This window comes from Bos mutus, chromosome 13 (assembly GCF_027580195.1).
Source record: "Bos mutus isolate GX-2022 chromosome 13, NWIPB_WYAK_1.1, whole genome shotgun sequence".
NCBI classification, from domain to species: Eukaryota; Metazoa; Chordata; class Mammalia; order Artiodactyla; family Bovidae; genus Bos; species Bos mutus.
In genome coordinates this window covers 45,787,637-45,801,263 of record NC_091629.1, presented here as the reverse complement: position 1 = coordinate 45,801,263, position 13,627 = coordinate 45,787,637, and the positions used below count along the sequence as shown (strand labels likewise).

General features: G+C 38.1%; 1 protein-coding gene across 9 annotated transcripts in view; it reads right to left on the bottom strand.

Moving 5' to 3' along the window:
- The window catches only part of TPX2 (TPX2 microtubule nucleation factor), a 57,820-nt gene that overhangs the window by 30,125 nt on the left and 14,068 nt on the right, over positions 1-13,627 (bottom strand). For all 9 annotated transcript variants that reach the window (XM_070381550.1, XM_070381551.1, XM_070381548.1 and 6 more), the window contains 2 exons: positions 7,287-7,406; positions 208-334 (listed from right to left, as the gene is read on the bottom strand). In XM_070381550.1, the coding sequence (XP_070237651.1) occupies positions 208-334; positions 7,287-7,406 (247 nt within the window). The remainder of the gene's footprint in view (positions 1-207; positions 335-7,286; positions 7,407-13,627) is intronic.

Here is a 13,627-nt window from a genome sequence, read left to right as displayed (position 1 = left end):
TTGAATCCTGTCTCTGAAATAAATCTGCCCCAGACAAGCAACTTTAGCACCTCTGAGCTCTTATCTATATAAAATAAGTATATTACCTACAACTCATTAATGTTATGAAGATTAAATAAGGTAACATGAAAAGTCTAATGTACTATGGGACACATAACCCTTCTCTGAACATTATTAATATAACCGCCACTTTTGAACACCTCTTACCTCTGAGGCTGAACTGGATTATTTCTTGATGTGGTTTCTTTGACTTTCATAGAGGGACATTCATTTGATGGAATGGACTCTTCCACCAGATTTTCTTTTTCTGCTTGTTTGTTGTAAGTATTATCAACTGCAAGAGAACAAAAACTAGTCTATACTCAAATCCCAAGGAAATACATGTCTATATATACATATGACTTAATACAGAAAATTCTAGATTGAAATATGTGTGTGTGTATCCTCCTAAGCAGTGGAACCTTTTGTTCCAGTGAAATCTTGTGCAGAAGACCAATTTATAAAAGCTACTTTATAGTTGAAGCAGAAATGAAATATCCAGGGCCCTGCCTATTTACTAGTCTAAGGCACCTCAGAAAAAAGTGTCCTAAACCCCTCATGACACTTTTTCATTATTTATTTATCTGGCTGTACTGAGTCTCAGTTGCAGCATGTGGAATTGCTGACCTTTGTCATGGCATGTGGGATCTTTAGTTGTGGCATATGAACTCTTAGTTGCAACATGTGGAATCTGGTTCCCTGACCAGGGATCAAACCTAGGCATCCTGCACTGAGACCAGAGTCTTAGCCATCAGACCACCAAGTAAGTCCCTCTCATGACATTTCAAAAAGATAAAAATTCTGAAACCTTCTGTGAAAAAATGAAATTACCTAAGTAAGGAAAACAGGATAAGCTGAATTTCTCATCAGCAACAAAGGAAGATAAAAGATAATGGAACAATGCCTTCAGAGAAATCAAGAAAAAAATCTTTTAAACTGCAGTTCTATATTAAATCCAACTTTCAATAGTAAACGAAGGTGGAACAATGACATTTTTAGACATGTGAGAACTCCAAGTTCTCTTCCTGCACCTTATCTTAGGAAGTTCCTCGGGGACGTATCCCTGCCTAATGAAGTACAAATGAAAGAATACAAGAAAGAGGACATAAGACCCAGGAAACAAGACGCCAAGAAGAAACTAAGAAAAATAATGCCGCCCTCAAATAAAGCAGTATAGCTTCCAAGGATCATTGTTCAATATGTAGCAAGCTCAAATGTGACAAAATTTTAAGTAATTGATCAAGTTTAAAAATCTACCTGACCCTGATGTCAAGATCATCTTTATGTGGTCAAGGGATTGTGACAAATAACACCAAGAAGAACCAAGAAGAAATGTAGCTGCATCACAGTAACTGACCTGGCATTGAGTAATATTTACATAATCAAAATAATGTAAATATTTCTGTAGTAATCATATGACCAGACATTATAAATACAACCCCCTGCTGCTGCTAAGTCGCTTCAGTCGTGTCCAACTGTGCGACCCCATAGACGGCAGCCCACCAGGCTCCCCCGTCCCTGGGATTCTCCAGGCAAGAATACTGGAGTGGGTTGCCATTTCCTTCTCCAATGCATGAAAGTGAAAAGTGAAAGTGAAGTCGCTCAGTTGTGCCCGACTCTTCGCGACCCCATGGACTGCAGCCTTCCAGGCTCCTCCATCAATGGGATTTTCTAGGCAAGAGTACTGCCAATTAAATTTAAAACAATAAGAATTTTAAAATGTAGCATCTAAGAAAAGGGACTGTGTATGGGGTGGGAAGAAGAAGGAGATATTTTATCAAAGTATTCTGATGTTACTATGGACATCATAAAACAGAAGCAGAAAAAAAGTGCTGAGAATAATGAAAAAGAAACAATCAAGTAACGGCTTCATGGAAAAAATAGCATTTGATAGTACAGCTTATGAATTGAGCCTTGATTAAAGTTCACTTCAACCAGATGACAGGGAATAAAAGTCAGGCCAAGAAAACACATTTCACACAATATTTATTCCAGAGAACAATTATTTAGCTCATTTCCTAAAGAACTTTCTTTCTCGAGGGGAGAAAAAGACATAGGAAAAAAAAAATAGTATGCCATGTCAAAGCTTCAATAGTATCTTACCCAATTAAAAGACACAGATGATTAAATTTTAAAAAAGACCTAACTATATGCTGCCTGTAAAAAATGCATTTATAATAATCATGTAAGTGAAAGAGTGAGTTGCTCAGTTTGTCCAACTCTTTGCAACCCCATGGACTGTAGCCCGCCAGGCTTCTCTGTCCACGGAATTCTCCAGGCAAGAATACTAGAGAGGGTAACCATTCCCTTCTCCAGGGGATCTTCCTAACCCAGGGACTGAACCCAGGTCTCCCGCATTGCAGGAGGATTCTTTACCGTCTGAGCCACCAGAGAAAGAATACTGGAATATTCACCAAGAACACTGGAGTGGGTAGCCTATCCCTTCTCCAGGGGATCTTCCCAACCCAGGAATCACACCAGGGTCTCCTGCATTGCATGTGGATTCTTTACTAGCTGAGCTACCAGGGAAGCCTGCCCATAAGGTTATCCACTGACTTTTCAGTAAGCATATGTTAAAGACAGTAATCATAAGGGGAGGAGAGTACAAATTCAGGGCTGTTAAAATTCATTTGAAATTATGAGATCAGCAACATAAAATAATCATGGAGATATAGATACATATATATAAACCTCATGGTAATCACAAACCAAAAAAAATCTATAATAGATATACAGACACATAAAAAAGAGAAAGGAATACAAATATAGAACTACAGATAGTCATCAAACCATAAGGGAAGAGAACAAAGGAACAAAAGCAGATATATAAAAACAACACTCAAACAATTAAAATGGCAATAAGTAGATATATATCAGTAATTAGTCTAAATGCAAATGGATTAAATGCTCCAATCAAAAGACACCAAGTAGTTGAATGGATACAAAACAAGACCCATATATATGCTGCCTACAAGAGACTGACTTCAGATCTAAAGACACACACAAACAGAAGTGAGAGGATGGTAAAAGGCATTCTATGCAAATACAAATCAAAGAAAAGCAGGGGTAGCAATAATTATATCAGACAAAATGGACTTTAAAACAAAGACTGTTACAAAGACAAAGGATATTACTTATGATCAAGGAATCAATTCAAAAAGAAGACATAGCAATTATAAATATATATGTATCCAACATAGGACCACCTAAACATATAAAACAAATATTAACAATCATAAAGGGAGAAACTGACAGTTACACAACAACAGAGAACTTTAACACCTCACTTACCTCAGTGGACAGATTATCCACAGAAAACTCAGGAAGGAAACACTGGCCTTAAAGGACACAGTAGACCAGATACATAGAGAGAGAACACTTCATCCAAAAGCAGCAAAACACATCATTTTCAAGTGCACAGGGAACATTCTCCAGGACAGATCACATTCTACGCCACAATACAAACTTCTGTAAATTTCAGAAAACTGAAATCATATTAAGCATCTTTTCTGACCACAACACTATGACACTAGCAGCCAACCACAAGAAAAAAACTGCAAAAACACAAAAACACTTGGAGGTTAACCGATATGCTACTAAACAACCAATGGATCACTGAAGGAATCAAAGAAATCAAAAAAATACCTGGAGACAAATGAAAAAACACAACAGTCCAAAACCTATGGGATGCAGCAAAAGTGGTTCTAAGACGGAAGTTTACAGCAATACAAGCTTACCTTAGGAAACAAGAAAAATCTCAATCAACCTAAACTTACACCTAAATCAACCAAAGAAAGAACAAACAAAACCCAGTTAGCAGAATGAAAAAAAAAAAAAAAAATCATAAAGATCAGAACAGAAAGAAGTAAATAAATGGAAATAAATGAAATAGTGACTAAAAGAAAAATAGAAAAGATCAATGAAACTAAGGGCTGGTCCTTTGAAAAGATAAAATTGATAAACATTTTAGCTAGACTCATTAAGAAGAGAGAAAGGCCAAATCAATAAAGTCAGAAATGAAAAAGGAGAAGCTGCAAACAACACCACAAAAATACAAAAGATCACAGGAGATTATTACAAACATCTATATGCCAATAAAATGGACAACCTAGAAGAAATGGAAAAATTCCTAGAAATGTACTAATGTCCTAAGACTGAATCAGGAAGTAATAGAAAAGATTAAGAAACCAATTACTAGTAATGAATTTGAATCATTAATTTAAAAAAACTCCCAACAAACAGAAGTCCAGAAACAGATGACTTCACAGGTAAATTCTACCAAACATTTAGAATAGTTAACACCTATCCTTTTCAAGCTATTTAAAAAAACTGCAGAGAAAGGAACTCTTCCAAACTCATTCCATGGGGCCAGCATCACCCTGATATCAAAACCAGACACAGATACTACAGAAAAAGGTCAATGTCACTGATGAACATAGATGCAAACATTCTCAACCAAAAAAGGATCATACACCATAATCAAGTGGGATACTGTATCATCTGTATTCATACCAGATACTTAAGGAGAAATAAACAATCCACAATCATAGTCTGAAATTTCAAAACCTGTCCCTAACTGATGGAACAAGTTGACAGAAAAATCAGCAAGACTATAATAGCCATGCATACGTGTATGTGCTAAGTCACTTCAGTCGTGTTCAACTCTTTGCGACGCTATGGACTGTAGGCTCCTCAGGCTCCTCTGTCCATTGGGAATCTCCAGGCAAGAATACTGGAGAGGTGTTAGATTGGTAACTCTGATAAGCTGGCTCTTTGAGAAGATTAATAACACTGCTAAATCTTTAGCCACACTGATTAGAAAATTAGAGAGAGATGACACAAATTGCTAATATAGGGAATGAGAGAGATGATATCACTACAGAATTTATAAGTATCAAAAGGATAATAAGGAAACATTATGACAACTTTTTGCCTATAAATTAAACAACTTAGATGACATTGATAAATTACTTGAAGGACAAACTACCAAAGCTCATTCAAGAAGCAACAGATAATCTATATCTGCTAAAGAAATTGAATTTTTAGTTAAAAACCTCTCTGCAAAGAAAACTGCAGAGCCAGATGGCTTGAATGGTGAATTCTATAATATTAATTTTACAAAAATTCTTCCCGAGATATGGAAAGGGAGTATTTATATAGTAAGGTGAACATTTACTCTATCAAAACCAAACAAATGCATCACAAGAAAGGAAAACTACAGATTATTCCCCATGAACACAGATGAAGAAAATTTTAAACAAAATAATGTAACAAACTAAACCTAAAATATAAATATAAAGAAAAATACCATCCTGACCAATTGGGATTCATTCCAGAAAACAAAGATTGGCTTAAAATTGGAAAAGCAGAGTAACTAAGCAATTTAAACACTAAAAAGAAAGGGAAGAAAATCATATAAACATCCTAATATATGCAGACAAAGCATCTAAGAAAATTTAGCATATATTACTATAAACATTATCAGCAAAATAGGAATAGAAGAGAAATTCCTCAACCTGATAAAGGACATCTATAAAAAAACTACATCAGGATTGAAATCAAAATAAGAACTGAGGCCTCCAAAAAAAAAGGACTACAGTTAACATTATACTTAATGGTAAAAGCCTGCATGCTTTCCCCTAAAGTTAGGAATAAAACAAGCATGTCTACTTCTCTCCTATTCAACGTCACATTAAAGGCTCTAGGCACTGCAATATGCAAGAAAAACAAAAGGCTTATTTGCAGATGACATAATCACTAAGGTAGAAATCTGATGAAATCTACAAAAAAGGTACTAAAACTAATAAGTGAGTTTAGAAGGTTGTAGGATAAAAGATCAATATAGAAAAATTTATCACAATTATTTGTACTAGCAACACAATAAAAGCTGAAATTAAAATAGAGGTCTAGGGACTTCCCTGATAGTCCAGTAGTGAAGACCGTGCTCCCATTGCAAGGGGGAGTAGGTGTGATCCCTGGTTGGAGAACTAAGATCCCACATGCTGAGAGGCCAAAAAAAACCCCCAAAAAACCAGAGCTCTAAAAAGTGCTTTGTGAACACAAATAAGGGGAATCAGTTAGAGAAAAAAAGATATTTAAGTTGGAAACTGAATGATGTATAAGAATTTTTCAGTTAGATTAAGGGTAGAATAGCACTGATGAGACAGGTGAGAATGTGTACTAAGAAAGAACAAAAACCCTGTGACCGAGGGGTATGCACGAGTGGAATTAATGTACGTGGTTTTTGACACATGATGGGCCAAGCAGAGGCGTCCAGCTCTGGGGCTCACTGTTGACAAATAATTTTAAACTGAAAGTGGTCCAGACAAACAAGGTACCATCACATCCTCTTTCAGTTCAAGAAGAGCACAAAGACCATCAAAGCAACAGAAAAATCTTCGACACTTCTAAGCACCTCAAGTGAAATATGTATACATGGTGATAACCTCTTATGCAAGAAAGATGGATACGTGTCCAAACCCCAAATTCAGTAAGATATCACCTGTGTTTGAAAGACAGCCTAGCAACTGAGACTCTGCAAACTAAACAAGTTCACTGAAAATACAGCGACTGTCTATGGCCCTTTAGTTAGTGCTGCAATTGGGGCGAGTTTCAGATTAACCCATAAGATTAATTCTCAAATGTTCTAAATTGATTATGGTGATTGCGCAACTATTCCATGAGCATATGAAAGAAGACTGAAATATAAACTTTAAGCAAGTGAATTGTATGACATGTGAATTATATCTAAATATAGCTACTATTTCAAAACAATCATTTTTGAGGATTTATGACCTCTTAAAAGAATACTTTTTGTTCTAATCAAACAGACAGTATTTTTTTATATTTAGTAACTATTAGTTAAATGTCAATCATCTTTTAAAATCAGATACAAGACTCAAAGAATTCTTGCATAATTATCAAGCAGTACATTCTTCTTTCCTGCTGTTTTGTTTCCCAGCCAGACTCGGGTTAGGTTACATTAAATCTAGTCAAAAAAGAAAATAGTTATATATCTGGCAATAAAATTCTATGTTAGCTTAATTTCTCAAAGGTTGAAAAATGAAAAGAACATAGCACATCATTAGTTTTCAACTTACCATGAAATGAATAAATGAATTAGCCCATTTCACCAATTAAAAACAAAGGAATACATCATTTAGGTAATTTCCCCAGGTCCCTTGGGTTCCTAATATACTGCTCCACCATTCTGCCAAGGAGCTTTTTTCTAAGATGTTCTTTCTTACCTGGCCTCAAAGGTGTGACATCTCGATGAAGATTAGCCTTCCTCAGAGGTGTTTTGCCCTGATAAAGCCCTCCTGTACCATCCTTCCCAGTAAACTTATTCTCCAGATTAGCCTTCTCATCTGTGAAAAGGTAAAATCATGATCATCTAAACAACCAGCAAGGAAGCAAACAAAAGAGTGTCATACACTTAAAATGAGGCCTAAAGCCTCCTACTGGTACACTTCGAACTCATTTGGCAAGTACCAGCAAAGTTTCAGTGATTAAAAAAAATAAGTACAGGTTATATAACAGAGACAGTAACTGCAAAAACTTATCACTAAAACACTGGTAACACTGAACAAAGTATTACAGAAAAGGAGAAGTGCAGACTCTGCATTGTGAATAGCTCTTTATCTTTGCTTGATACACATTTAGGAACACATAATCATAAACTGGCCTTATCTACTACCTAAATACATCATGTTCCTTTTAAAGAAAACTGTAATCAGTGCGATTGGTAAGGCTTACAAGTGACATCTTGTAGTCTAATTGAGTTGAGGTTCTTCCTCAATTAAGACAGTGTGGAGTGCAAGAGGATGGAATAGAGCTAGGTTCTCTCAGGGAATTATATCTTAGGTTTTGCCATGACCAAAGCCAGTACAAACAGTGAAAAGTGTGTTCTATCAACAGCCTACTGATACAAGTTTTAGGAATGTGCTGAGTCCCACTGTGAATGTATACTCTGACTGCAACTGTGTAACAAGACGTAATTATCTGGAAGAAAATTATAAAGGAATACATTAGAACTTGTGTGGACCACAACAAACTCTGGAAAATTCTGAAAGAAATAGGAATACCAGACCACCAGACCTGTTTTTTGAGAAATCTATATGCAGGTCAGAAAACAACAGTTAGAACCGGACATGGAACAGACTGGTTCCAAATACGGAAAGGAGTACATCAAGGCCATATATTGTCACCCTGTTTATTTAACTTATATGCAGAGTACATCATGAGAAACGTTGGGCTGGATGAAGCATAAGCTGGAATCAAGACTGCCGGGAGAAATATCAATAACCCCAGATACGCAGATGCCACCACCCTTATGGCAGAAAGCGAAGAACTAAAGAGCCTCTTGATGAAAGTGAAAGAGGAGAGTGAAAAAGTTGGCTTCAAGCTCAACATTCAAAAAACTAAGATCATGGCATCTGGTCCTATCACTTTATGGCAAATAGGTGGGGAAACTGTGGAAACAGTGACAGACTTTATTTTCCTGGGGTTCAAAATCACTGCAGATGGTGACTGCAGCCATGAAATTAAAAGACGCTCACTCCTTGGAAGAAAAGTTATGACCAACCTAGACAGCATATTAAAAAGCAGAGACATTACTTGGCCAAGAAAGGTCCGTCTAGTCAAAGCTATGGTTTTTCCAGTATTCATGTATAGATTTCATGAAATTAAAAGACGCTCACTCCTTGGAAGAAAAGTTATGACCAACCTAGACAGCATATTCAAAAACAGAGATATTACTTTGCCAACAAAGGTTCGTCTAGTCAAGGCTATGGTTTTTCCTGTGGTCATGTATGGATGTGAGAGTTGGACTGTGAAGAAGGCTGAGCACCAAAGAATTGATGCTTTTGAACTGTGGTGTTGGAGAAGACTCTTGAGAGTCCCTTGGACTGCAAGGAGATCCAACCAGTCCATTCTAAAGGAGATCAGCCCTGGGATTTCTTTGGAAGGAATGATGCTAAAGCTGAAACTCCAGTACTTTGGCCACCTCATGCGAAGAATTGACTCATTAGAAAAGACTCTGATGCTGGGAGGGATGGGGGGCAGGAGGAGAAGGGGACGACAGAGGATGAGATGGCTGGATGGCATCACTGACTCGATGGATGTGAGTCTGAGTGAACTCCAGGAGTTGGTGATGGACAGGGAGGCCTGGCGTGCTGCGATTCATGGGGTCCCAAAGAGTTGGACACGACTGAGAGACTGATCTGATCTGATAAAGAAAACTGAGTGCCAAAGAACTGATGCTTTTGAACTGTGGTGTTGAAGAAGACTCTTGAGAATCCCTTGGACTGCAAGGAGATCCAACCAGTCTATCCTAAAGGAAATCAGTCCTGAATATTCATTGGAAGGACTGATGCTGAAGCTGAAACTCTAATACTTGGCTACCTGATGTGAAGAACTGACTTATTTGAAAAGACCCTGATGCTGGGAAAGACTGAAGGCGGGAGGAGAAGGGGACGACAGAGGATGAGATGGTTGGATGGCATCACTTGACTCAATGGACATGAGTTTGAGTAAATTCCGGGAGTTGGCGATGGACAGGGAGGCCTGGCGTGCTGCAGTCCATGGGATCGCAAAGAGTCAGACACAACTGAGCAACTGAACTGAACTGAACATTAGAACTAAGATGATTTTGAAAAAACAGTGGGATCCATTTTTTGCTTCCAAAGTATACTTAAAACTACTGTTGTACTAATATTTCCTTTCCTGTTTTCAAGAAAAAAACTTGGAAAAAGAGAGACAGCCAGCTATTTCCTCAGGGTTTCAGTGGACCAAGGGCATGGAGAAGACCTTCTGTACGGCAGCAGGCTTTCTTATCCACCCTTCCTCCTATACACACCCGACAGACCCACTGGATTTCATTAGAGTCCTTTTCCAAGAGAATGGCATATGCTATCACATCTGGACACTGCACTGTAAGTGTGAAGTACAGCTGCAATGGACTCATTTCTACCCCCCTCACATACTGATTTCTCTTAATGAGAAAGAAGAAAATGAAGAAGACCCAGCAATAACTAGCATGACATATCACTGGTCTCACATACTATCCCAAAGTAATATAAAAACAGAGAACACTTATGGACATGGGGAGAGGGGAGGAGAGGGTGAGATGTATGCAAAGAGTAACATGGAAACTTACATTACAATATGTAAAATAGATAGCCAAAGGGAATTTGCTGTATGGCTCAGGAAACTCAAACAGGGGCTCTGTGTCAACCTAGAGGGGTAGGATGGGGAAGGAGATGGGAGGGAGGTTCAAAAGAGAGAAGATATATGTACACCTATGGCTGATTCATGTTGAAGTTTGACAGAAAAAAAACAAATTTCTGTAAAGCAATTATCCTTCAATAAAAAAATAAATTAAAAAAACCCCTCACATCCTTATTTGTTGACAATATCAAAGTTTGTGTCATATCACCTGACCCAATATCAGGGAATCCTATCTCTATTTGGAGACTGGGTTCTGAGTAGCACAATCCCTCCATTTAAAAATGGCAACCCACTCCAGTATTTTTGCCTAGAGAATTTCATGGACAGAGGATCCTGAGGGGCTACAGTTCATGGGGTCCCAAAGAGTCGGACAAGACGGAGTGACTAACACTTTCACTTTCACTGTGACTTTGGGCTAATTTCATAAATCCCAGAAGCCTGAATTTTAATAACCAAAGCAGTCTTGAGAAAGAAGAATGGAGTTGGAGGAATCAATCTTCCTTACTTCAGATTACACTACAAAGCTACAGTCATCAAGACAGTATGGTACAAAAAGAAACACAGACTAGTGGAACAAGATAGAAAGCCTAGAAATAAATCCATGCATTTATGGGTACCTTATTTTTGACAAAGGAGGCAAGAATATACAATGGGGCAAAGACAGCCTCTTCAATAAATGGTGCTGGGAAAACTGGACAGCTATATGTAAAAGAATGAAATTAGAACACTGCCTAACACCATACACAAAGACAAACTCAAAATGGATTAAAGACCTAAATGTAAGACCAGAAACTATAAAACTCTGAGAGGAAAACATAGGCAAAACACTTGATGACATAAAACAAAGCAAGATCCTCTATGACCCACCTCCTAGGGAAATGGAAATAAAAGAAAAGTAAACAAGAGGGACCTGATTAAACTTAAAAGCTTTTGCACAGCAAAGGAAACTATAAGCAAGGTGAAAAGACAACCTCAGAATGGGAGAAAATAATAGCAAATGAAACAACTGACAAAGGATTAACTTTCAAAATATCAAGCAGTTCATATAACTCAATAACAGAAAAGCAAACAACCCAATCAAAAAGTGGGGAAAAGACCTAAACAGACATTTCTCCAAAGAAGACATACAGATGGCTAACACATGAAAAGATGCCCATCTTCACTCATTATTTGAGAAATGCAAATCAAAGCTACAATGAGATATCACCTCACACCAGTCAGAATGGCCCTCATCAAAAAGTCTACAAACAATAAATGCTAGAGAGGGTGTGGAGAAAAGGGTACACTCTTGCACTGTTGGTGGGAATGTAAATTGATACAGCCACTATGGAAGACAGTATGGAGATTTCTTAAAAAACTAGAAAAAAACCCACCATATGACCCAGCAATCCCACTCCTAGGCATATAGCCTGAGGAAACCAAAATTGAAAGAGACACATGTATCCCTTTGTTCACTGCAGCACTATCTGCAATAGCTAGAACATGGAGTCAACGTAGATGTCCATCAACAGATGAATGGATAAAGAAGTTGTGGAACATATACACAAAGGAATAATCAGATCAGATCAGATCAGTCCGACTCTTTGCGACCCCATGAATCGCAACACGCCAGGCCTCCCTGTCCATCACCAACTCCAGGAGCTCACTCAGACTCACGTCCATCGAGTCAGTGATGCCATCCAGCCATCTCATCCTCTGTCGTCCCCTTCTCCTCTTGCCCCCAATCCCTCCCAGCATCAGAGTCTTTTCTAATGAGTCAATTCTTCGCATGAGGTGGCCAAAGTACTGGAGTTTCAGCTTTAGCATCATTCCTTCCAAAGAAATCCCAGGGCTGATCTCCTTCAGAATGGACTGGTTGGATCTCCTTGCAGTCCAAGGGACTCTCAAGAGTCTTCTTCAACACCACAGTTCAAAAGCATCAATTCTTTGGTGCTCAGCCTTCTTCACAGTCCAACTCTCACATCCATACACGACCACAGGAAAAACCATAGCCTTGACTAGACGAACCTTTGTTGGCAAAGTAATATCTCTGCTTTTGAATACGCTATCTAGGTTAGTCATAATTTTCCTTCCAAGGAGTAAGTGTCTTTTAATTTCATGGCTGCAGTCACCACCTGCAGTGATTTTGGAGCCCAGAAAAATAAAGTCTGACACTGTTTCCACTGTTTCCCCATCTATTTCCCATGAAGTGATGGGACTGGATGCCATGATCTTCATTTTCTGAATGTTGAGCTTTAAGCCAACTTTTTCACTCTCCACTTTCACTTTCATCAAGAGGCTTTTTAGTTCCTCTTCACTTTCTGCCATAAGGGTGGTGTCATCTGCATATCTGAGGTTATTGATATTTCTCCCGGCAATCTTGATTCCAGCTTGTGTTTCTTCCAGTCCAGCGTTTCTCATGATGTACTCTGCATATAAGTTAAATAAGCAGGGTGACAATATACAGCCTTGACGTACTCCTTTTCCTATTTGGAACCAGTCTGTTGTTCCATGTCCAGTTCTAACTGTTGCTTCCTGACCTGCATACAGATTTCTCAAGAGGCAGATCAGGTGGTCTGATATTCCCATCTCGTTCAGAATTTTCCACAGTTGATTGTGATCCACACAGTCAAAGGCTTTGGCATAGTCAATAAAGCAGAAATAGATGTTTTTCTGGAACTCTCTTGCTTTTTCCATGATCCAGCGGATGTTGGCAATTTGATCTCTGGTTCCTCTGCCTTCTAAAACCAGCTTGAACATCAGGAAGTTCACGGTTCACGTACTGCTGAAGCCTGGCTTGGAGAATTTTGAGCATTACTTTAAGGAACACATTTGAGTCAATTCTAACGAGGTGGATGAACTTAGAATCTATTATACAGAGTGAAATGAGTCAGAAAGAGAAAGATAAATACCGTATTCTAAAACATATATACAGAATCTAGAAAAATGATAATGAAGGATTTATTTACAGGGCAACAATGGAGAAACAAACATAGAGAATAGACTTATGGACATGGGCAGAGAGGAAGAGAGGGTGAGATGTATGGAAAGAGTAACATGGAAACTTACATTACCGTACGTAAAATAGATAGCCAACAGTAATTTGTTGTAAGGCTCAGGAAACTCAAACAGGGGCTCTGTAACCTAGAGGGGTGGGATGGGGAGGGAGATAGGAGGGAGTTTCAAAAGGGAGGGGATATATGTATACCTATGGCTGATTCATGTTGAGATTTGACAGAAAACAGGAAAATTCTGTAAAACAATTATCCTTCAATTAAAAAAAAAAAAAAAAGAGCTGGGGAGAGGTAGCAAGAGGGAGGTGCATATAGTTCTAAAAGGGGAACACAAGGATCCTCATGATGTTAGAACGGTTTGATATCTT